This window comes from Schistosoma mansoni, chromosome W (assembly GCF_000237925.1).
Source record: "Schistosoma mansoni strain Puerto Rico chromosome W, complete genome".
NCBI lineage: Eukaryota > Metazoa > Platyhelminthes > Trematoda > Strigeidida > Schistosomatidae > Schistosoma > Schistosoma mansoni.
In genome coordinates this window covers 57899096-57926881 of record NC_031502.1, presented here as the reverse complement: position 1 = coordinate 57926881, position 27786 = coordinate 57899096, and the positions used below count along the sequence as shown (strand labels likewise).

Below are 27786 nucleotides of genomic sequence, written 5' to 3'. Positions count from 1 at the left end.
GGAAAGGATTGCCCAGGACAGAGTTGAATGGAGAATGCTGGTGAGCGGTCTATGCTCCTTCACGAGGGGTAACAAGCGTAATTTTTGATTTTAGTTCATTCACAGAAGTATATTCATCATTCTCCATAGGTAATATGATCTTTTTCTATGAATGCTTTCTTGTAATCTGTGTGGTATCTAAGATGAGGGTAGGGTGGCTTTATTTTCACATTGTATTTACTGATTCACTGTTATGATTTAATAATTCGATTTGTTTACTTCTTATTTGAATTAAATTTCACAAACTGATGTAAAAATGAGACTGTTAGCATGCTCATTTAAGCCTTATCTTCTCACTACGTAAGATTAGGCCGTCCACTCAGTTCTATGATTTACAGATTTTATTTATTGAATAACTATGAATTTAATAATTGAATTCATGAGTTAATTAAAGCTAGATCACTATCAGTCAGTCAGTCAGCTACAACGTAGGACCAGGCACATATATTCATCGGTCAAAGTTGCCATACCTCGTTAGCAAAACAAGATGAATACCGGATTCATAGAAGTAGTTAATTTAGTGGTGTTAATATATAAAAGATAGGTAGTATATAAGGATATAGTACAGGAAGAAAGACAGATATGAAGCAGTTTTAATGTCAAGGTTTAAGGGAAGATAAAATGTGTATACACTTACGCCATTGTGATCGATTCTGAGCCATGTCATCTAGAGTCTCCAACCATTGGTTACGATAGTCATGTGGACCCCATTCAAGTAGTCTGCATTGACCGACATTGTTCAGACCAGAAGTTAGTGACTTCAAGGACTGATGCCACGTTTCGGTTTGGCCGCCCCTGCTAGACCAGACCACTATGGAAAACCCGGAAGCTTTGAACGACCGTCTTCAGCAGTGCTCATTCACGATTCCTCATGCAGGCCTCGAACCTAGGACCTTAGTTCTCACTCGCGATCACTTATCCTCTAGACCATTTAGCCAGCATCCAACGGTGTTGATGTCCAGTGCTTCCAGGCTTTCAGTGGTGGTTCAACATTGATCCATTCATCATATCAATCTAAACTCAATAATCTCCATAACCCCATACTGAGAAAATACGTTTCATGTATTTGAATCCTCTTCATGTTTTTACAGTGTCATTTACAAGATTTAATTTTAAAAAATATCTTAGAGATGATAGCAATTGGAAGAGAAAACAATGTGAACTTCAAAGAAAATCATTTCACGTATTAAAACTTCACTTACCACAGTATGTCCATGATCAAGAAAGTTAATCCGATCAGGAATATGTTCTAATGGTCTTCCATCTTTATACCATGTTACTTTAGCTGGAGGTTGACTAATTGCAATGATACAAGTTAATAAACCAATTTCTTGATTACCCAATTCAAATTCACTACTACCTTCTTTTGATATAACAGGTGGTGCTGAGAAAAAAATTGTAATAAATGGTCATTACCAACTTTTAGATTGAATATAATCATACGAAATTAACTAAAGACTGTTTCCCCTTTTTATAATGAAATTATGTTGTAGATTTGCATCATGCTTTTCAGTTGTTGATCTTATCCAATAATCAGCAATCGCAAACACAATCTGATAACATTATAAGCAAAGACGGATAGTGGCTGGTAGTGGTATCCAGGACGCGCGTTTCGTCTTATTTGGGACTCGTCAGATGGATGTACCTACATCTCAGAACTGATGTTCACTCTGGGACTCGAATCGAGTACCTTCGCTTCAAACGCCATCACGTTATCCACTCAGCTACTGAGTCCTGATAGCCTCTTGCTTATAATGCTTGTGAATTAAGGTAATATCGAGGCAATACGCACAGTATGCACATATGTTAATAAGAGACTGACCAGTTTCAGTCCTAAGCATCAATGGGAAGATTCAAACAAACAATACTAAGTGAATTCAACCTGATAACAAATGCTGGAGGCCTGCTTGAATATCGGGGCTACCTGTCCATCCCTACCATCTAGATATTTCAACAAGCTATCTGTTTTTTTATGTTTGTTTGTTTTAACACATTATTATGTCTATTAGTCACATAACCTGTTCAGATGCATTTATGAAACGTTTATGACCTTTCTCTGTACAACTTACGACAAAGTAAATTCAGAGACATCATGGTTGTCGACAATATCCATCGAAAATAATGAACATTATTCAGTAGTCGATTCCTGAAATGATAACATCTAACTGGCGATCACTCAATATTTATCGTTAGCATCGATCAAGAAATAAGTAAAGGAAACTTGTTGGAATACTTTATGCCATTTCCTCCTACGCATACACGATCCTCAGGGTCAAGGAGACCGTTACCAAGACGAAACGACTACTCAGTGCTCCCAGAACTCCAGTGTTTATCTACCTTAGATCAACTCATGAATTCAACTACAATCTCCACAAATCCTCATTCTAATTTCAATAAAAGTAGAATAATTGACTGCTTGTTAAGTTTGTTCAAAAATTCATTTAAAAAAAAACAAATTTACTTTTAACACTTATTTCAAATTCTTTTGATTCAATTGCATGAACATTAATAGCGGAACATGTAAAACTTCCAGCAACAGCTTCTGTAACTGAATATACTGTTAATGTATATCCATCAGGTGAAATAACAATAGCTGGTCCTATTGAACCCATATTTGATCCATACAATGTTCCTGTATTTGTTCCAGGTCCTTGTGGTAAAATGATTCTACCATCTTTACGCCATTCAACAATTGGTTTTGGATCACCTTCAACTTTACATTCCAAAACTAGATTATCACCTTGTGTTACATCAATTTTACCTCCAATTGATGAATCTAAAAACTTTGGTTTTCCTAAAATATTATAAAGAGATATGTAAGCATATTGAGTCCATTAAAGTGAACAATGAAGTATAGATATGTGACATGCTGAAATGCTATTAAAGACCAAATTAGGACAATCCCGTTTGAACATGGTTGGATAAATTAGCTATATATAGCTCAAATGTATCAAAAAATACTATCTATATATGAACAGAATGTTTTGTAAGGACGTTCATTAAAACAAAGAATAATTACCAGAGATAAAGTGTATGTGTGTGTGATGTATGCTACTCATATTGACGGATATAAGTAGTATGTAACATCAATCAAAACTGGAATGCCTAGCGAAAAAATATTGACAAGATCGAGTTGAAGAGAACAGGAATGCAAACAGAGAGTCATCTCTCAGGAAATTCTAATTTCAAACTATTTTTCCTACGAGAAAAGTGTAACTACTGAGTATTTACTACACTAGTAACTTTGTAATTCAATGAATCCGTTCCGATACTCTTTTCTTTCCTCTTTCCAGGATCTTTTTAGCTGAGTTTTCAAATTGTGTACAGTTAAAAATTTCTTGTTTCGAGATGGTGGAGAAGATTTGTAGCTCAGGTGGGTGATTTGGATGCGGGTTTGTTCTCTGAGTTGAATGGCTTGGTCGTGGAGCTTTCATCGTCCTTCTGAACGACATCATCAGTAAAAAATGTCACTTCTATCACCATCACATCTGGAACTCACAACAATTGTCAACCAACACCAAGATCAGAATTTTCAATACAAATGTCAAGACAATTCTACTGTATGGGGTGAAAACTTGGTAAACTACGAAAGTCATCATCCGTAAGATACAGCCGTTTATCAACAGTTGTCTACGCAAAATACTTCGGATCCGTTCGCCAGACACTGTCATCTACAACCTAATGTGGGCGAGAAAAAACCAGATTTCATCCAGTGAAGGAATAAATCGGGAAGTGGATAGGACACACATTGAGGAAATCAACCAACTGTGTCATAAAGCAAGCCCTCACTTGGGATTCTTAAGGCCAAAGGAGAAGAGGAAGACCAAAGAACACATTACGCTGAGAAATAGAGACAGTCATGAGAAGAATGAACAAAAATTGGATAGAACTAGAAGGGAAGGCTCAGAACAGAGTGGGTTGGAGAATGATGGTCGGCGGTCTATGCTCGATTGGGAGTAACAGACGTAAATAAGTAAGTAAGATGTTCCACAGTATACGAATGATCTTTATCAATTCTGGGGCTACATCGATCATTAGTTTGCTTGAAAGAAAGGAAATGTAACACTACTAATCAGCTTGTAATTTGTAGATTCAGCCTTTATTATTTGTTAATTAGATTAATTGATAAATATCAATGATAAAACAGAATCTTTACCTTGTACATCTAGTTCAATATCAAATTTAGCCTTGCCAACTACATTGCGTGCAATACAAGTATAAATCCCTTCATCCTCTATCTAAAAAGGAAAAAAAATAGGAAAGTTAGAAACAGCATATTTATATAAAATAACATTGATAATAAGTTGATCTCAGAATGATAAAGAATGTTCCATTTGTGGATTCCTTTTTTTTGTATAAAAATAATAAACTTGGATTGTGAAACCTTCCAACGAATCGGATAGCATTGAGACAACTTGGATTAAATTTACAACAATTGTATTTGCATAGATGAAAACATGAGTCCATTGAAGCTAGAACACCATGGAAAACCTGGAAGCACTGGATAGCCGTTTCGCCCTATTATGAGACTCCTCAGCAATGCGCATCCACGATCCCACCCAGGGAGATTTGAACCCAGGACATACCAGTCTCACGCCAGAGCACTTAACCGATAGACCACTGAGCCGACATCCGATGGCGTTAATATCTAACTTCAACCAATCCACGAAGTTTGAACAGCCGTTCACCAATTGTCTTCAGTGAAATGTTATCTCACAACAAACGTGGTTGAACTCCACTGGTCACTGCTTCCCACTAGAACTCCAGGACATGTAACTTGATGTCAGTCACTAGTGAGCATATTATTATTATTATTATCAGAAGGGGTTTTGTGGAGACTTCAGTATTTGCATAAATGAAATCATGAGTCAATTGAAGCTAGATACCGACTCAGTGGTCTATCGGTTGAGTGCTCTAGCGCGAGACTGGTAGGCCCTGGGTCCGAATCTCATGAGGTCTGAACATGTCAATGTTGTGTTATTTTTGGTCAATGTGATTCTATATGACATATAATCGTATTAATTTATGCGTCAGATGGTGGGTATGAAAAACGTATGAAGTAGTGGAGTTAAAATTGGGTCCATGTGTGTGTGTGCAGATTGTGTGGAAAATCAATAGGGTTAAATGTGGTTATTTGGAAAAACAGTCCAAGTTGGATAAATAGTCAGACCTTCTTTCCACCTACTGAAGCCAGAGAGATTTAGCAGTATATCAATCGCTTTGGTCATTCTTCTCTCTATAGTTGGAAAAATCTTTCTGAATTATTCTGGAAATAACGTGTACTGATATTACTGACTTAACTTGTAAATTTTCCAATTCTACAGGAATATTAGGTCCTTTTGTCCAACTTACGTGTGCAGATTTAAGGTAAATACGTCCATTTGAATGGGTTGGTTTTCTGTATATGGTTAGATTAAGACTTCTATTACAATTCCTTTTAACTAAAGTCTAAGAATGATAGTTTATTATGTTCATCATCCTTTTCGAAAGTCCCTTTGATGTTTTATGAGAACGTGTTTATCTGTTTGAAGAAATTTCTGGGTAGGGTCATGTTATTAATGACAAATGTGTCAACCACACATCTGAATCAGATACGTAGTCTGATGGTACTGGAAAAAAAGTGACTCAATATGAGACATAAATTTGTAACAATCAAAGATACTGGAGATCCTATGGCTACTCCATTTATTTATTGATATCCAGTCTCTTTGATGGTAAACAGTGTTGAATTCAAGTATAGCTTGATAGATTACATGATTGAACTAATGCCTAATGGATATCTGCTAGATAGAGTATTGTAATTCTCTAGTAAACTATTAACGAAGTCTAGACATCTATCTGTTGGAATGCTAGTGTGTGAAGATACAACTGTAAATCTTACCATTGTTTCATTCTCACCAGATCGTTCTACTAGAAAGAAGGTCAGACTTTAATTTATATAGGAAACCTCTTAGTACTCTACCGATATTCGGAATACTTCTAGATAAGCAGTCACATATATTACGTCAAAATGTCTTCCATACAAATAAACACATTAATTCACTTAGTATTGTTTGTTTGAATCATCGCATTGATGTTTTTTGGACTGCAATTGGTCAGTCTCTTATTGGCATATGTGCATACTGTGCGCATTACCTCGATATAGCCTTATTTCACAAGAATTCTAAGCAAAGATGGATAGTGGCTAGTAGTGGAGTCCAGGACGCGCGTTTCGTCCTATTTGGGACTCGTCAGCTAGATGTACCTGCATCTCAGTGGCTATCAGGGCTCAGCAGCTGAGTAGATAACAAGATGGCGTTTAAAGCGAACGATACTACGTTCGAGTCCCAGAGTGAACATCAACTCTGAGATGCAGGTACATCCAGGTAACGAGTCCCAAATAAGATGAAACGCGCATCCTGGATTCCACTGCTAGCCAATATCCATCTTTGCTTATAAGCATATGGAATCATCTTGACCAAAAATAGCATGATATTAATATGTTCAGACCCATTTTGGTTTTAATAGCACTAAAAAGATTCTGTATTGTTTCCTTTTTACAACTTAAACTTGTATTGATTTTATTTTAGTGACTTATTTATTTACTCTGTAGAACTATCACGTCCAACCATGGTAGTTGTTATAACGGTCCAGTTTCCTTGTTTACACGAATGAGACGTTCATTTACCTTAGACGAATATCTACACTAGATTCCCTTCCAGTATCTACTCTACAGGACTTCAACACAACTGTTATAAACTTAGGATACTAGTTATAACGCTAGAGTTTCTTGTTATAACAGTCCTTTCACTTTTTACACGTATGTGGGACGTTAATTTACGTTAGACGAATATCTACATTAGATTCCCCCTCCACAGTGTCTATTCTACAGGACTTCAACACAACTCAGATCAAGAACACGATATTAGCCTGACTATAACGTCAATATATTTCCACACCAAAACCCGACACAATCCAGCAACAAGGAACAATCAATCAATAAATAATAAGGATAGGGCAAGAACCTATAACTCATCTGATACCTGTCAGACTATATACATGTCCGATTAAGCAGACAACCAATCATTCTCCGACCATACATCCCTAGTGATACTCATAAATTTTATACTGATGCTCTCAAGTATATTTATGAATACCTTCAAATTAATAACTACTTACTTCCACATCACGAACAATTAAATTAAAACCATCTTGATAATATTTGTCATTTAATCTAGTATCAATAGGTTGATTATCTTTTAACCAAATTACAGTAGCAGCTGGTTTTGCATCAAGTACATTACAAATGATTTGTTTTTCTGTTGTACCAACAAGAACTAATTGTTTTGGTTGTGTAAATGAAATAGATGGAGCTTCTAAAATAGTTTAATGAATTAAAAGAAATAGAAAAGTAAGAATGATATAACTCATAAATTGATAAATCCAAAGTCAAGGAAATACAATACAATATTAGTTGAAAGCATGAGTCAATTGAAGCTAGACCACCATGGAAAACCTGGAAGCGCTGGATGGCCGTTTCGTCCTATTGTGGGAATTCTCAGCAGTGCACATCCACGATCTCGCCTCGTGAGATTCGAACCCAGGACCTACCAGTCTCGCGCCAGAGCACTTAACTGATAGACCACTGAGCCAGCATCCGATGGTGTTTATGTCTAATTCAAACGCCTTCTGATAATAATAATCATATGCTCAATAGTGACTTACTTCCACAAAAACCCTTTCTGATAACACAATATTACTCTAGTGAGTATTTAGTGATTACCAGATTTCATAATGTACATCAATGATTGATCTTATTTAGACAACTAATGAAAATCAGGAAGTGCTAAGTTGAGAGATGTGAAGATCCTGAGTTCGATACCCAGTACTAAGGAGTTTTATAATAAGACAAAACCACTGTCCAATGTATCCTAATTCTCAATATTTTTGTAACTAAGATTAGTTCATAACGCAAACTATAAGACACTTTATTAACTTGATAAAATAATTTTCTCAAGTAAATTTTGTTTCAGTAGGAGATGGCTAACAGTGTGTTGGTTTGAACCTATAATGGACTTAATCCATCTTAATACATTTTAGATAGATTGGTAAAACTCTTGTTTGATCAGTCATGTTCTTAATCATTTTGAGAACTTATTAGACTTCTTTACAGAACTGCATTCTGTGTTTTTTTTTCAATAGAATGGTCGGATACTATCATCAACAGCCTTCTGTGGGAGAGGACAAACCAGCTTCCAAATGAAGAGGAAATCAGGAAAAGACGTTGGAATTGGTGGATTGGATATACATTACGGAAATCATCAAACTGCATTACGAAGGAAGCGCTAACTTGGAATCGTGAAGGGAAACGGAAAAGAGGAAAGCCAAAGAATATACATCGGAAGCAGACATGAAAAGGATTATTAACAACTGGAGAGGTATGTTCAGGACAGGGTTGGATAGAGAGTGCTAGTGGAAGGCCTATGCTCCTGGACGAACGGTAATGGGCTTAAGTAAATAAACACAAATAGATACAATATACATGTCTTACTCTAATTTCACATCATTATCATTCATCCAGATCATCATATTCCATATAGGTTTGATATGGAGTTATAGGGCTTTATGTGAGTAATTATTATTAAAATTGGAGGATTTCGATTGGTTACATCTACTTCTTCAAGCATCACGACTTAAAATACAAAAATATGTAATCCGTTCATTTTGTAACTAAAACATTGTTATATCCCGAAGAGAATTATGAATGGTAACTTTTGAGAACTATTTATGGACCAATATGATACGTATATTTCCTATTGTATAATTGCTAAGTAACTAAACTATTCATATTCATGTTCCTCTTATTATAAGCTTTGTTTTGACCTATGAATTATTATTATTATTATACGATTTACCATTCCTGAATTATCCCCAGTCTATTGATTACTGCCTCTCACATTCATAGCCACTTTGGGCTGAGTCTTGTACGGATGTTATTTTCTATTTTATAGTACAATGCGGTCTGTTTGATTGGTATATAAACCCAGTATGTTTGAGAATAATGATTCACATTTCCGAGGCTGTTGTTGGTGTTCTGGACTTAACTAATTGGGCTAGGCAGAAGGCAGGACCGACAAGTCCTCCAGACTGCTCGTGCGGGTTTCGTATGTCACTAGTCCGATCAATAAACCGTTGCTCTCTAATTGGCGGTCTTATAACGTCATATATGAACAGGGCATGCAGGCCACAAGATGTAACAACATTAGTCTAATTATTCGAATCAGGTGTCTTATTGACTTGAGATTCTGTCAACTATAGTCACTCTAGATATTTGTACCAGAAGTTCAGTTAAAATTGTTTCCAATAAAAATAACCTTCTCTCACAATAGTTATTGAGGTGAAAGATGCATAGTAATACAGCTTTTGGAGCTAGAAAGAAACGTTCAATGACTACGTTAGAAGATTATTCTAATGAACATTTACTTCACCTATTTCTCCCTAACCAAAATAGAACTAATCTGATAGTTTATCCATGATGACGAACAAGGATAGTAGCAAATGTCAATTCCTATGAATTGGAATGTCTAAAAGCCATACTGAGTACCAATAAGCTATCATTCATAACTGGTTAAAATAAGTGATAGATTATGAACAGAAATCATAGTTATTTATTCAACTGATGTTGTTCACTTGTATCTTCCTATTTCTATTTAGGACTGAAATTGATCAGTCTCTTATTGGCATATATGCATCCTCTACGGACTGCCTCGATATTGCCTTAATTCACAAGCTTTATAAGTAAAGATGGATAGTGGCTATCAATGGAATCGTGCGTCCAGAAATCATAGTGTGGTGTGGGTTGCTTACATCCACATAAGTAGTATATGAAGATGGTCAGGCAGAGAATGTATTTCACTTGAAAATCGATTAAGAGAGAAGGGAAACGAAACGCAATTGGTATGAAAATGTATGTATAAGAATAATGGGAGACTATGGATGATATTTGCAGAAGGAATGGTGAAGATTGAGACAATTAATTGATAGTTTGCAAATGAACCGTTTACTGTATGGTTGTCGGATTTTAGTGAGATATTCTGTAATTTTCGTGTCTAATACATTACATTGTAAGATGGTGTTTGGAGGTGGTCAACAGGAAACCCTGGACCCGGGTCTCGTGCTACTTTACACTCGTCAGCAAGGTGTGCTGGTGCTACCTGACGGATTCGATCCCGTGTCACGCAGCTTCACAGTCAGAGATGAGCTATTCGGGCCTCTTGTAGGACTGAGATGTATTCACAATTGATTGATCACTGGATGATGATCAATGTCATGCGTGTCAAGTGCACGCAATCTCGAGCCATCTAGACTAGTGGACACATTGCAACTTGATCGATAGCATTCGATCAGCACTAAGACCGACTTAACACACATGACATTGATCATCACCCAGTGATCGATCAATTGTGAATACATTCGATTGTCCCCACCCTTGTTCTATTCACTACAATAGTTGTATTTTATAAGAAATTTATATCATTGAATTTGATAATAACAAGTTTTTGTTACATAATCTTTTCAAAAAGAAAACAAAAGACAACCATTTAACAACTTACTTGTGCCTCCGATTTCAACTGTGACTGAATGACTAACTTTACCATACATGTTAACAGCTTCACAAATGAAAACACCTCCATCTTCCATGTTTACATCTAAAGTTATATTTTAAGAAAAAAGAAATCAGGATAACTTCGGTTAATAAGTTCTTTTATGTTTTCTAGAAGCATTGAAGTTAGGAATCGAATAAACTCATCATTGTAATCCTATAGCAACTATCCTACACCCAATTTCGATTACGGTTAATTTTGGTTAAGTTCTTCTATTAACTTACTTAACAGATATTGTCATTTGGATAGTAACAATTCGCATATCTCTTTATTCTGTCATGATCACTAGAGCAAATGACAGTCTCTAGCTAAAACGTTGATTGCTTAAATATCATTCGATGATTCATCCTCCTCCCCATCTATGTATGCACTCAAATCCTATCATTAGCTTTTGCTTTGTCTTGCTGCACCCTCATACAATTTGACGATAAATTTGCCTGTGTAATTGCTTGCTCTTGTTTGCTGATACTTACCCATGTCCTTATAGCTTTGTGGTCTGCGTCATTTGATAATAAACTGTAGTTACAGCATCTCTGCCTTCTGATTTCAGTCACCGTTAAGGTTCGTATTATAACGGTAATCCAGGTGAAAGATTAGCGAAGCACGGCACTACAATCTACAAGAAATTTTATTTTTCATAGATAACAATAGCTAAAATTCCTCCCCCGCCGCTGAATATCTATGTGTATCAGGTGTTTATGTAAACATGTAATGTCTAAAACTTAAAGTGGTTAATCTTATTAAGAAAAGTAGCTATGTAAAATGTTTTATTATAAATCAACTTTATCATAGTGATTGGAATAGGTTTATTTATTTTGAATTCAACCGAAGGGAAACTTAAAGTTTAAAGTAAAGAACGCATATACGTCTAATAACAGAACTCCGCCTGTAGTCCACCCGGGGGGCTACTGATGGTCCCAAGCTCGGATAAAGGAGGAGGGTTGGTCATGGGGTTAGCGAGCCCATCTCGTAGAAAACTAACTCGCTAAAAAACGCTAACAATAGATGTTTCTAGTGCAAAGTCTAAATATTATCTAGAGAGATCAAAGACGTATTAACACTTAGATACAAATAAGACGACTGATGAAAATCGTCAGTGTTTTTCTCTTCCCATTCAAACTGGTTTTTTTAATGCATCATGACATATTACAATGTAGCTAAATTTTTAGTTGATTTGAAGTTTGGTTCATTTATGATGAGATAGTTGGTTCAGGCAAGCTAACTTATGTAAACTATGAATGGGTGCTAATTGAAGATTAGTTCATTAAAAAAAACAGTTTGTCACAGATGTAGAACGCAGAAGAACTGAAGACAACTGGATAATTGTTTTTCCTCCTCGTTTAATTCTCTATATGTTGTGCATCCATAAATGCACATGACAACAAATAGGGGATCTTCAAGTTTTACAGTCAACATACATGAAATGTCCAAAACCAGGCAGAAAAAAAGATCTACCCTGGTGTACAGTGGTTTACTAGTCTGAGCCATGTTGACAGATGCAGACTACTTGTTTGGGGTCCGCGTGACTATCGTAACCAATGGTTAGAGACTGTGTGTGACATAGCTTAGAATCGATCACAATGGCGTAGGTGTATACACTCTTTATCTTCCCTTAAACCTTAAGATTGAAATTGCTTCATGTCGGTCTTCCTTCCCATACTATATCCTTATCTACAACCTTTCTTTTATTAACTACCACCACCAAATTAACTACTTCTATGAATCCGGTATTCATCTTGTTGTACTAACGAGGTTTGGCAACTTTGACCGATGCATATATGTGCCTGGTCCTACGTTGTAGCTGACTGACTGTCTGATAGTGGTTTACTAACCTTCGTCGACTTCTTATGTAAACTATCTTTAGACTTAACGATAGTAATCTAGAAGTTTTATGTATAGGCAACTTCTAGGAATACAGTATATACTTGAATAAATTATAATTTACTTACCATGTATTAACAGAGAATTATCAGCTTGTAAAATATAACGATTACCAAAAGTTAATGGTACATTCCCTGAACCAGTGACACGATACCATTTGACATTAGGAAGTGGTTGACCAGTTACTGGACAACTTAAAGTTGTATCCATTGAAAATTCAGCTAATACTTTTGAACTTGTAAAATCTGTAAGTACTTTAGGTGGGACTGAAATGAAAGATACTCATTGGCAATTATTTGGTAAACGAGATTTTGAATAATATACAGACTCACCTATACAAATAATTAGACTTTCTACTGACAATAGAAAGGTGAACAATAAAGGTAGATGAATTAATGGTTATATTCATCAATATAGACGTCAAATGTTGACCAGTTTCCATTTTACTTCTTACCTAGGTACTATCTTCTCTTATGTCTTACTTGAAAAGCTTAAAAATTATTGTTTCCACATTTTTCATTGTTATACCATACTGTGGCGTGTGTTACTTATATCGACATAAGTAGTATATAACGCTAGTCAGGAATAGAATGTCCAGGAGCCGAAGGTCAAGAAGATCGAGAAGGAAAGAACGGGAACAGAAAGCGATTGGTCTGGCAGTGAAAGAACAGTGAAGTCTGAGACTATTGACTGACATTTACAAAGGAACAGTCAAGTTTAAGACGATTGATTGACATTTTACGAATTAAGTATTTAGTGTATGATCCTCAGATTTTACTAAGAGATTCTGTAATTTTGGTATTCAAATACATCCTATTGTCTCCACTTGTGTTCTCGTTCACTACAATACCACCTGAACAAAGTTGATGAGTAAAAGTGTTGTTTTGTAAGAACATATATATAAGTGACTTCAAATACTAACTAATATTTTTCTTCAAAATGGTTGCCTTTTGGCAACTTGATGAAAGACGAGTCCCAAATAGGACGAAAGGTGCGTCTTGGATTCCACTGCTAGCCACTATCCATGCTTGTGAATTAAGGCTACATCGAGGCAATACGCAGAGCATGCACATATGCCAATCAGAGACTGATCAGTTGCAGTCCTAAACATCAATGGGAAGATTCAAACAAACAATACTAAGTGAATTTAATGAAAGACTGTCTAACAAAGCAGTGTATAAACACGAAATTTATGAGTAGAATCGCATTAGTTTTTCAATACATATATAAGTTGAATGGTTAATCTGTCAGATGTTGATAAACTTCAGTTAACAAATTGTTATATCCTGGTGAAGACATAAGCACGAGTAACTCCCAGGACCTATTAATGGAAAATTATTCTATATCTATTCTTATTGTTTAACTATTAAGTAATTAGATTGTATATATCTATACTCATCTTATTATAAGCTTCGTTTCGATCGATGAATTATTATTATACGATTTACTGTTCCCAAATTATGTTCAGTTTATTGATTACCGTCTTCCATGTTCACAGCCACATTTGGCTTGATCCTGTACAAATATTATTTTCTATTTGATGGTGTGATGTGGTCTGTCTGTCTGGTATATAAACCGAGTATGTTTGAAATAAACGATTCGCATAGCAGAAGCTGTAATTGATGTTGTGGACTCAGTTGGATGGGATAGGTGGACAAAGGACCAATAACGACACTAGACTGCTCATACCGGTCGAAGTCATTGGTTAGCACAGTGCTAAGATTAGACAAGTCATATTTCGATTGGTGAATAAATCACGTGATAAAAGCCGGACATAAAATCATGACAAATTGGTTACGGCCTTCTTTATTTTTTAAAGTCATAACACAAATAAAAATGATGTTGGTTGTAAAGTTCAAAGTATCAAAATCTACAGATATAAAATGACTATAAGATTAACCACATGTAACTAAGGGAATAGTAGCTAAGGCTACTTATTAAAGAGAATAGCGGAAAATCTTTCAGAAGCAAATGTCGGCATGTAAGTCCATGACATTCTAATTCTGATTATCATTCAGATAATTTAAAACAAATTGAAACTACCTACGATGTACTAACGTAGTCACAATACAATATGCAACAAGTGATTACAAACTATACTTAATAAGCCTTAATGACCAAGAATCAATACAAGACACAGAGACTGACTAAGATAGGTTCGACAAATTCAGTTTATCAATGGTTTTGAAGTTGTTAATATGATATCATATGAAATTTTAGCATTCTAGCTTATGATAATCATTTAGATTCAGTACATGGAAAACAAACTCCGCCTGTAGCTCTTCTAAAGTTACTGCCGGTCCCAAGCCCGGGTAAAGGAGGAGGGCTGGGCATGGGGTTAGCAACCCCATCCCGTAGAAAAACTAACTCGCTAAAATACGCTAACCAGAAAAAATTATTCAAACCATTTAATCTTTGCCCTGGGAGTTGAAGGAATAATTATGACGCCTCGTGATGAAAGCCGAAATTTTTCGGAAGTCACGAGGCCAATGCACCTTCTAACAATCAGATCAACACTCTTTATAGGTATATGGAACTTCTGGATAATGTGGGGGACAGGGAAGACCAGTCAAATAGCAATGGAAATGAGGAGATACAACTTGGCAGTACTCAGAAAAAAACAATTCTCAATCATAATTTCTTTCTGAATGTAAACAATTAAAAAATAACTTACATCCAACATCCATTAGTACAGATTCTCTTGTATAACCAGCTATACTTTCAGCAAGACATGTCCATTCTCCTTTCATATCTTGACGAACTGAAAGTAATTTTAGTATTCCTCTTTCTTCATCAATTTGAATTCCTGGACTACTAGTAACCTTTAATGTTTTAAGAAAAAAGAAATGAGTCAGCAACATTTCAAGGCATTTCATACATTCGATTTTATCATCTGGAAATTATGACATTCAGGATAGGTGACATGACTGATTTGACCTATATATGCTCACAGATACTGTTAAGTTCAAAAAAAAGATGCCTTAATGAATGAAGAGGCAGATCAAGCACTTCCTCTTTTCTTCATTATATAGTGGATTCAGTTTTAAGATACTTTCTTTGAAATCAGTTCCTTGAACTGCTAAAGTCTAAAATTTGCTTTATAATGATAGATTCTCATCAAGAACAATCGAAAAACTCTTCGACTATATCTTGAATAGTCACTCACAACAGAACCCAGGTAACATGTTTCTTCATATACAGGACTTGTCAGTTTAACGTTGATGTTCATATTAAAACTCAAGCCCATTGATCGTCACTTCAAATGTTAACATGTTACCCACTAGATTACTGGGTCAGGTTAGTCAAACAAGGTGTTTAATGGTCATCAGGATCTAGGTACATGCAGTTGATGAGTTTCTGACGGGACGAAACGTTCTTCTTGAATTTTGCTTCTAGACGCTCTTCCAAATAGCTATCTTGTAACCACAGACAACACTGAAGAATCCGCCCAAGATTCTCTAATACTAACAGAGACTTGTTCTTATGAATAGTAAAAATAACTTATGGAGTTGTAACTTCTTCCTAATATAATGTGACTAAAGTAAATGTTTGTTCTCTAGTTCCACCCATGAAATTAGTTCTCTACTGAAGCGATACTCTTTATTTATCATTAAACATTGATCATATTCAGTATGTTGGGTTGCATTATGTGTAAAACCAGTTTGATTCTAAAGCCTGATTAAGTTAAAAGTAAAAATAATGAGTTAATATTTCTTCAGAAGGGGGTTTTTGTGGAGATTTGGTATTTTTATAGTTGAAATCATGAGTCAATTGAAGCTAGACCACCATGGAAAACCTGGAAGCACTGGATGGCCGTTTCGTCCTATTGTGGGACTCCTCAGCAGTGCGCGTCCACGACCTGGCCTCGCGAGATTCGGGACTGGTAGGTCCTGGGTTCGAGAGATAAGTTATAGATACTATACTTCTGTTTTTAAATTAGGAATCCCTTCTTCCATAAACATAATTAGTTTTATTTTGAAGACAGTTTTCTTTAACCCGAAATAATCTTCATAAACCTCTTACCCTGATAATAATGGAATTTTAGTGAATAATTTTGAATGCTGGAGTTGAAATACGTTGTGAGACAGGTACTTATTGTTAGTACAGTATAAATACAAATCTACAAAACCAAGTCAGTGTTCTGACAATAATACACTGACCACCAGGACCCAAAGCTCTAAACTCTATTCTATTTGAGGTTTGAATGGTTCTGAAGCAAAACAAAACAGTTGCAGACTGCAGTATTTATTCTTATTAGATTTTTTCAGCTGATGTCAGTTACAAACTGTGACTATTGTAGGGCCAGTGAAATGTCACTGAACCCTAGCCAAATCATCCGGCAGTTGGGTCACTAAATATTGAACAGACCATCGATCCCCATCATGGTCAAGGACAATCAACGCGCATCAGTTAATCATACGCCATGGACTGGCCGATGAGGCAGTGATTCTACTTTCTCTTGTATCTATTTTAACTAATATATTCCTGTAATAACGTCCTTTGTGTTGTACAGTCTTCAGAGCATCCATGGTCCCTTGATACGTCGTAGGGGCAATCCGAGGTGTGACTTCGATGTTAGCTTGTTCGTTACACCGTTCCCGTCTAACTCGAGTAGGCCTCCAATCATTCGACATAGATCATCAACGTTGATAGTCTACACTATCATAACCTTAATCTAGTCTCCCTAAACTTTCATGAATTAAGGTTAAATACATAGTTCTTATTCTATGATTGCGTAATATGATGAACATTTTGAAAAGATCATATGCAAAATTTACTACTTATTAAGTAAAGAAGGTATAACTTACCGGACTTCCATTAAAATCCCATTTTACTTTAGGTTTCGGTTTACCAGTAACATGACATGTAAACATTTGTTCTTGACCTTCAACTGGCAACGGACTAGATATTTCTAGTTTATCAATTTTCGGTGGTGATATAAAGTTAGCAAGAATATTGATTGTACGATTACCAGCTGAATTAATAGCTATACATGAATAATTGCCAGCATCACCGGATTTTGCTGGACGAATAATTAATCTTGATTCCTACCATCGAGAAAAAAACGTAGTCAATACCATGTCTATTATAAATAAATTGGAAAAAAACATCACTACTACTTGGAAGGAGTATTGACTGTTCTAAATGGCTACTGAGCTCAAAAATGAAATACAGAGTTCAAACCTATGACTCATAATTCAAATTATATAAACAAATATAAACAAATTAGGGCTCAGTTGCCAAGTGGATAATGTGATGGCGTTTGAAGCAAACGGTACTGAGTTTCGAGTCCCGGAGTGAACACCAACTATGAGATGCAGGTACATCCAGCTGATGAGTCCCAAACAAGACGAAACGCTCGTCCTGTATTCTACTGCTGGCCACCATCCATCTTTGCTTATAATGCTTATGATTTAAGACAACATCGAAGCAATCTATAGAGGATGCATATATGCCAATAAGAGACTGATCAATTACAATCCTGAACACCGATGGGAAGATTCAAACAAACATTACTAAGTGTATTCAAATTAGTTGCAAATTCAACCAGTCAATCAACAGATTAAAATCTATAACCATATTAGATTTTCCTATTGGAAAACTAAAAATATGACTTGTATGCTTGGTCGGTTACCGTATAACTCCTAATAAAATAACAAGATGAGTTTGTTAAACGAAAAAAGTTTGTCTATTGATCTATTGAGTTCCTTAAATAATTCTTTAAGGATCCTCACCCATGAGAATATTGATCAATACTTCGGGTGAAGCTTAATTTCTGGGAAATGTATCTGTGTTTGGCTAATAAATTTCACTAAAACTTAGCTATAATCACTCTATAGAAGCTTCATTCATAATATTAATCTATCCTTAACGAGTTATGAATAAAATTTCATTTAGTAAACAAGACTTGAATAAAACATTATTAAATAACTAAATAACTCCTCCTGGAGCCCCTCTGGGGTTACTGCCGGTCCCAAGCCCGGACAAGGGAGGAGGGTTGGGCATGGGGTTAGTGACCCCATCCCACAGAAAACTAACTCGCTCAAAAACGCTAACCAGAGAACATCTTTGATTAATTCAATCCGTAAATTTAAGCTATGTACATACTTTTGATTGAATCTACAATTGAAGAACATCTGGAACTCAAAACAAGTGTCAACCAACACCAAGATCAGAATTTTCAGTACAAATGTCAAGACAGTTCTACTGTATGGGGCGGAAACCTGGAGAACTACGTAAGCCATCATACAGAAGATATAGGTGTTTATTAACAGTTGTCTACTCAAAATACTTCGGATCCGTTGGCCAGAAACTATCAGCAACAACTACTGTGGGCGAGAACAAACCAAATTCCAGAGAAGGGGAAATCAGGAAGAAGTGCTGGAAGTGGATAGAACATGCATTGACGAAAGCACCCAACTGCGCCACAAGTCAGGCCCTCACTTGGAGTCCTCAGGGCTAAAGGAGAAGAGGGAGACCGAAGAACACATTACGCCGAGAAATGGAGACCGATATGAGAAGAATGAACAACAAGTGAACAGAACTAGAAAAGAAGGCCCAGGACAGAGTGGGTTAGAGAATGTTGGTCGGTGGCCTATGCTCGATTGAGAGTAATAGGCATAAGTATGTAAGTAAATAAATGACTAAATACTGTCAAACTTATGTATCTGTTTCTAAAATGAACAATTAAATAGTAGTTCAACTTGAAAAACTTTTCAAAATATTAAGATAATAATCACAGTGGAGATTTTTTTACATACAAAGTATTCTTCAATCACTGTTATACGTTGATCATCATCAGTGGATATTGTAATTGGTACATTATTATATGCCCAAATAATTTTTGGTTTTGGTACTCCTTCTGAACGACAACTTAATATAAGTGAACTTCCTTCTTTAAATGTTACAATTTCTTCATCTGTATTGACAACAGGACGAGCTGGAAGTTAAACGAAAAGAAGAAAAATAGTAAGATTAATGAGATCTAATATGTTTTTCACTTAAACAAATTTAGGACAACATATATATTAGCAAACAATATTGTTTTCCATTAGATCCTTATCAGGCTTTACTCTAATAGTTGAAAGTGTGAGCCAATTGAAGCTAGACCACCAGGGAAAATCTGGAAGCACTGGACGGTTGTTTCGTCCTATTGTGGGACTCCTCTATATATATAGTAATATTTACACGTATATACAAAATTATTAAGCCAATCAAGACAATATACAGCTCGGCTCTTTCACACTTGATCGATAGCAGTCATGTAGTAGACAGAAATAAGTCATTTAAACTTATTTATCGTATTCCAACTAGTTTTCCTTATGGAGGTTCGATCTCGTCTCTTACACATAGCAGAAGCTATAGGAATTCGAGCCAACTATCCAAGTCTTTGTATTCATAAGAAATTTGTAACACCCTTATCACTTACTTGGCCTTAATAAATGATTATATTTTCTAGACTCTTTATTTGTTTACTTTTGTTTAACCCCTCCTACCATTTTTCTTTCTTCAAATATACGCTTCACAGTCCCATTATCTGGACATTTCCTATTACGTAATCTTCTAATTTTTATGAATATTATTTCAGTGTCTATATTTTTTTATAATCATTGACCTATTTCCCATTATGTAACATTAGTTCAAGCCTTTAATATTCTTATCACAACTAGTACACTTGTCATCATACTATCGATTCGTACTTTTCACTTATTATTTTTAGTTATGTAATCTATCCCACTGTTATCATTGACTCATAAACTGCCTTGATTCGTTTCATAATTTCTTATATGCATCTAAATATTACTGTATATTAGAGTAAAGCCTGATAAGGATGTAATGGGAAACAATATTGTTCGCTTATATATGTGTTGTTCTTAATCAAAATATGGGAATTGTTTTCAAATTTTAGACTGATTTATAAGCAAACATAGATAGTGACTAGCTGTGTAATACAGGACTCGCGTTTCGTCCTATTTGGGACTCGTCAGCTGGATGTGCCCGCTTCTCAGAGTTGATGTTCAGTCTGGGACTCCAAACAAGTACCATTCGCTCGCAAACGCCGTCACGTTATCCATTTAGCTACTGAGTCCTAATAGTCACCTCCTTGTGCAATGGGATGAGGTTTAAATCCACTTAGTGTTGTTGTGCAGTCCAAAATCACAATGGTAAGATACAAGTAAACAAGACCAAGTGAATAAAGCGAACATAAATACAACCTACTAAAACTGCACATATGGTAACAAAGACTGATCACTTACGGTTTTGAATATCAGTAAAAGTAGATTAAAAAACTCTCATTATTACAATAAACTAAACTATCTTATAAATTACATGGAAGTTTATAAATGTAAATCTCAAATGAAATAACTTATTACTATACAAAAAAGAAACAGTTGTTCACCAAACTATTCTTCATTTTCCCCAAATTCTTACACTTCCCTATCTGATATCCTTTTATATAGTTGAGATCATGAGTCAATTGAAGCTAGATCACCATGGAAAACCTGTAGTTCAACCAGGTCTGTTGGGAGATATCAGCTAACTGAAGACGATGGTGGATGATTGCTCAATTTCGTGGATTACTTGAAGTTAGACATTAGCACCGTTGGATGGCGGCTCAGTGGTCTATCGGTTAAGTGCTCTGGCGCGAGACTGATAGGTCCTGGGTTTGAGTCTCACGAGGCGGGACCGTGGATGGGCACTGATGAGGAGTCCCACCATAGGACGAAACGGCCATCCAGTGCTTCCAGGTTTTCCATGGTGTTCTAGCTTCAATTGACTCATGATCTCAACTATATAAAATTACTAAAATCTTCACAAACCCCCTTCTGATATCTTTTTGCTTTTTTTGCTTCATTAAGCAAAAAACCAATTATATATATATACAAGCTAGTAATTATGCAAATTTTGGAAGTACTGACTCGACAACAACTTGAAAAAGATGGAAAGAAGATTGAAATCAAGTCTATTTGAGGATATATGTGTGGTAACTACTATTTTTTTATAGTTATACATGAAGGTATGTATGTATTGGCTTTTATTATAACAGAAGGATAATTGAGAAAGTCAAAACTCTTGGGTCTATTTTAAAGATCATTTTTCTTATAATTAGCAGATAACTATGTTGTAACATTTATCTATCTATCCATCCATCTATCTATCTATCCGTCTATATATCCATCTACCTACCTACCTACCTACCTACTTGCATACTTGCATACCTATCTATCTATCTATCTATCTATCTATCTACCTATCCATCTATATCTATATCTATCTACCTATATATATATTTATATACCAATTAATTATTTGTGTAATTTATTTACCCTCAAACAATATTACAACCGTTATATTTACAAATTAACATTATTATTATTATTACATGTTTCATTGGTCAGTTTTGTAATATCGTCTAGTTGCTATGCAATGTTTTTTTCTTATTTCACAATAAATCATTTCGAAGAAAAACTGGGAAGAAATATACTACTTAAAATACAAAAAAAAACGGTATTTTTATTGAATAATCAACATACGTTAATGATCAGTTTCATAACAGAATAACTAGATTCAACTTCTGATGTTACCGTTATTGTTATTATTATAAGTAGTAGTAGTATTGGTATTATTATTATTAGTAGTATTATAAGTAGTATTATTACAAGTAGTATTATAAGTAGTAGTAGTAGTAGAGTAGTATTGAAACAAATAATGTAACATATGTTAGTACGAAATCTAGGTTCATAGATATGTAATATTATAATAAATAATGAATAGAATGATAATAACAAGGATTGTTAGTGATTTATCAACGTTCTTTCCCAACTTAAACCTAATTCAGAATGAGATAAACTCGGAAGTCGTTGTTTGTTTGTTTTTAAAGTCTCTGACTTCTTTTTAAAAATAACTTTACATTATACTACAATGTTATACTAATCATATTGCTCAAAAATGAAACAAGCTACACCTCTGTTATAGCTTGTGGCCGAGTGGATGCCCAGTTAATGTATGACGTGTTAAAACCGCCAATCAGAGAGCAGCGAATTATCGATCAGATCAATGATACACGAAAGCCGTATGAGTAGTCTTGAGTATTTATCAGTCCTCAGAGTTATCATTCATAATTCTCCACGGAATACAACAACCTCACTTCATGCATACGTAATATAGTAAAGTAAAATGAAAACGTTGAAACGTCAAATGTTTTTTTTCCAGTTTTATTTATTCTGATTTGATCCCATTTGTAAGTAAGATAAGATAAACAAATGAAAGCCGTCTGAGCTGTGATGAATCCTAAATTAAACTAATAAAGATGTTACTCGTGAATTGACTGTATTCCAACTTAGCGCTCTAAATGGTAATGAGTCTGCTTTGAGATTTGAAAGTTGTTGAGCCGATTCCATTTCTAGAAGCCAGAAACATCCAGCTATTCACTAATTTTTCGGTTTTCCATTATATCCCAGTTAATCTTAGTCCATGATGAAAACGAACCTATGATTGAAATCGTGAGTCAATTGAAACTAGACTACCATCAATAACCTGGAAGCACTGGACGGCCGTTTCGTCCTATTGTGGGACTCTTCAGCAGTGCGCATCCATGACCTCGCCTCGCGAGGTTGGAGTTAGACATAAACACCATGTGATGTCAGCTCAGTGGTCTATCGGTTAAGTGCTCTGGCGCTTTTAACTATGAAAATACTAAATCTCCACAAAAACCCCTTCTGAAAACCTATGATTGAATAATTCCCAAAACTCAAACAATAATAATCAGTATTTTCTAAACTTCAACAAAAACCATTCATATTTTATTCTGATGTTGGAAATTAGGTAGATATAATGAATGTTGTGAACTGACTGAAGTATTAAAAACGTGAACTATATCACTCCTACTCTGTAGACTAGCATGCTGAAATCACAGGGAGACAAAAAAAGAAACTTATTTCAATCCCATTCGGAATAATCGGTATGTACTGATAAGTAAGGGTTCTCAAGTAGGATGAAACAGCTTTGATGTTCTCTGGTTTTTAATAGTTTTATCAGTTTAGGGTCATGGAGATTGTTGAGTTTCAGGTAGGATCATGATCCGATTAATGTTAGACCAACATTGGAAACCTGGAAGCATTGGATGGCCGTTTCGTCCCAGAATGGGACTCCTTGGTCACGCGTATCGACGGTCCCGCACGCGGGATCGGAACTGGGGACCTTCGGTCTCGCTTGCGAACGCTTAATCTGTAGACCATTGAGTGGGCATATAAAGGTGTTAGTGTCTAACTTCATTTAATAGCTTCCTAGTCGACATTCATCCGTGACGAAAAAAATACCTTATAAATCATTTATATGTACACAAAAGTATAGAATTAGATATAAAAGTATATACCATACTGTTCCCTCTTACATCCTGCCCTTTTAGTCTGTTATCTGAAATGCATTTTAAAAAATGTACTTACTGTGGATAATAAGGAATCCATCCGCTTCACTTATACCACCTTTATGTTCGGCTTCACAGATATACTTGCCTGAATCGCTTTCAGTAGCAGACCTGTAAAATAAAAAAAAATTTGAAAGGAATAAAATTTATAAATCCGAAAGGGAAGCGGAAAAGAGGAAGGCTAAAGAACACATTACGCCGTGAAATAGAAGCAGATATGAAAAGAATGAATAACAACTGGAAGGAACTGGAAAGGTTTGCTCAGGACAGGGTTGGATGGAAAATGATAGTCGGCGGCCTATGCTCCTCCACGAGGTGTAACAGGCGTAAGTAAGTAAGTAAGTAAGTAACAGTATCAACATTCATAGGAATATACCCTGTGATTTAATCGAAAGAGAATAGCATAAAATTTCAATGCTAACTCGTTGGCTGAGTTCACTTGTTCCATTCAACTTTATATTCTGCAGTCAACTTACTTTTAGAATCTACCTTTCTACACTTAACTTATATCAGTGTTTGTTTTAAATGTTCCAAAAATTTTCATTCTTAACTCTATTATAAAATGTACTACAATGGATTGAGAATGGTGTGCTCACATATAGATATATGATTAATGAGATGGTGGAGAAGATTTGTAGCTCAGGTGAGTGATTTAAGGTCAATAAGAACCAATCAACATCGAGGTGAACAGGACAGGTTGTGAATCACATGCCGAGAAATTCAAACACTTCACTTCTACCCGAAGTTTGTGCTGATGATGTCGTTCAGAAGGACGATGAAAGCTCCACGACCGAACCATCCAGCTCAGAGAACGAAACTCCATCAAAATATATGATTAATCTTTAGAATTGATATGAATAGTATAAACGAATGACAGTGATGTTCTCTATCAAAATGATAGATAAAATGTTAAGGATTATGTTATATGAATTTTCGGTTATTCAACCCTGATTATTATGCCTAGTTATTATATACTATTGTCAAAGGCAAAAGTGTTCTTTCTTGATAAAGAATAAACAAGGAAGATTATATGAAGGATAAACTGTATGTAGGGTATTCTACTTATGTTGACAAATATAAATAGTATGTCACACCAATAAAAAGTGGAACTCCTGACAGCAGAATGTTAGGAGGATCGAATCGAAGAGAACGGGAACAGAAAGTAATTGTAATAACAATGAAGGAACCATGAAGATTGAGACAATTGACGGGGGATTTGCAAATGAAGTATTTAATAGATGATTTTCATATTATATGAAATAACTCTGTAATTATTCATTGAAATACAATTGGTTGTCCCTTACTTGTATTCTCAGTCATTACATATAGATTCATTTGTGGGTTAGAACTCTTCCACTTACTTATAAATTTTATCGATAAGATGTAGTTTGGCAATTATTGTTTTGCATGAAACATCCATAGTGTAAGGTAATCCGCTAACAAGAAATAGTCCCCATTACTTTCCACATTTTATTTACCATAAAACCGATTCATCTACAGTTTTTGTAAACCTTTAAATTCAGGAGATTCGTTTCATTTTGTAATTCATTGTTGCATGTGAATTTTAAACTTAAATGAGCCGAATCAAACCATCCTAGCTTATTACTGTGGTATCCTTTATTACATATAGTGAAAGCATCATCAACCAAGATATTGTATACATAGTTATTTGTTATGTAGATTCATCAAATCTAGTTTTTCCTACCTAAGGCAGAAAACTGTTCGTAAATATCGAAGCTAAAGTAACTTGTAGTCTAAACATAAAACACAGTGGTAGTTCAGTTAAACATTTCAAGATGTAAAAATCAGAACATTCATTCATTCAAGCTGGCAGATACACTCCAGTAATGAATATAAATATAAACTAGATTCCAACTGAAGAGTGAATTAGGAAATGATTCTGAAAGTGAGTAGAACAATACTTACTTACTTACGCCTGTTACTCCCAATGGAGCATAGGCCGCCGACCAGCATTCTCCAACCCACTGTCGTGGACCTTCCTTTCTACTTCTATCCAGTTGTTATTCATTCTTCTCATGTCTGTCTCCATTTCTCGGCCAAATGTGTTCTTTGGTCTTCCTCTTCTCCTTTGTCCTTGAGGATTCCATGTGAGAGCTTGTCTTGTGACGCAATTAGGTGATTTCCTCAATGTGTGTCCTATCCACTTGCAGCGCTTCTTCCTGATTTCTTCCTCGACTGGATGGAATCTGGTTTGTTCTCTCACACAGTGACTTGTTGCTGATAGTGTCTGGCCAACGGATCCGAAGTATCTTGCGTAGACAACTGTTAATAAACACCTATATCTTCTAGATGATAGCTTTCATAGGTGGGTAGAACATACATTACAGTAATCCTCAAACTGTATCACGAATCAAGCACTAACTTTGAATCGTGAATGGAAACGGAAAAGATGAAGGTCGAAGAACATACTACGTCGGGAATTGTAAGCAAATATGAAAAGGATGAATAGCGACTGGAAACAACTTGAAACGATTGTCCAGGACAGAGTTCGATTGAGAATTCTGGTGGACAGCCTATGTTTCTCCAGGATAAGTAACAAGCGTAAGTAAGTAAGTAAGTATGAAGTCTCTATGAGTCGACTCCAATAATATTTTTTTAATTTTATGAATATTATTGAATAAAATTGGTCGCCCATTGTAAATTACATTCATATTATAACACATAACATACCTTATTGTTAAAGTACTTGTAAAAGCTGATGCTAAACCACCTGCTGGTGTATCTTGATTTAATTTAATTGTATGACGACGTCCATTTTTTAATTCAAATCTTGGATCTAAACCACGATACCATTTTACTTCAATATTTTCATTTAAACTAAATATATTACAAGTAAGTATTGCATCTGTTCTAGGTTCAACACTTGCATTACGTGGTATTAATACACGAGGAGGAGGTGCTGTAATAAAAAATAAAAAAAACGTTTTATAATTATCCTGTATGAAATGAAAACTGATAGTTACATTTAAAAGTATAACTAAAACTACTTTTTTAATATAAGTAGTATACTTTGGTAGATGGACAAAGGCTTTAACATTAACTTGTTACCTTATTCATTGTTTTGTGATTAAACAGTATCAGAAGAGCGTAAGGAATTCACAAAAGCTTTCGAAATATAGAGGCTAGATCAATATTTCTTTTTTAATTTTAATGTAATCATTCCTTAAAATGGTATTCGTCTTATTTTTTAATGTCTAACTTCAACCAATCCACGAAATCTGAGCAACCGTTCACCATCAACACCATCGGATGCCGGCACAGTGATCTATCGGTTAAGTGCTATGGCGCGAGACTGGTAGGTCCTGGGTTCGAATCTCACGAGGTGGGATCGTGGATGAGCACTGTTGAGGAGTACCATAATAGAACGAAGTGGTCGTCCAGTGCTTCCAGGTTTTCAATGGTGGTCTAGCTTCAATTGATTCATGATTTCAACTATGACAATCTCTTATTGGCATGTGTACATCCTGTGAGGACTGCCTCAATATTGAATTAAATCACAAGCATTATAAACAAAGATGGATGATGGCTAGCAGTGGAATACTGGACACGCGTTTCGTCCTATTCGGGACTCGTCACCTAGATGTACCTGAACCTCAGAGTTGAATTTCACTGTGGCATTCGAACCAAAAACCGTTCTTTTCAAAGGCTATCTTGTTATCTACTTAGTTACTGGGTCCTGATAGTCACCTGCTTATGCAATGGGGTGATGCAATCGGAAAATACAAGTAAACAACACCAAGTGAATTTAAATTTTCACACCATTGCACAAGCAAT

At 35.4% G+C, this 27786-nt stretch overlaps 1 protein-coding gene across 1 annotated transcript in view; it reads right to left on the bottom strand.

Annotated features, from left to right (window-relative positions):
* Smp_163920 (putative titin) overlaps window positions 1-27786 on the bottom strand; it is a gene marked incomplete at its 5' end in the record, with an annotated part of 168880 nt that overhangs the window by 111538 nt on the left and 29556 nt on the right. The window contains 7 exons of the mRNA XM_018790295.1: window positions 1242-1423; window positions 10632-10727; window positions 12632-12829; window positions 15238-15385; window positions 17372-17611; window positions 19343-19503; window positions 24011-24102. Coding sequence (XP_018655653.1) covers window positions 1242-1423; window positions 10632-10727; window positions 12632-12829; window positions 15238-15385; window positions 17372-17611; window positions 19343-19503; window positions 24011-24102 — 1117 coding nt within the window. The remainder of the gene's footprint in view (window positions 1-1241; window positions 1424-10631; window positions 10728-12631; window positions 12830-15237; window positions 15386-17371; window positions 17612-19342; window positions 19504-24010; window positions 24103-27786) is intronic.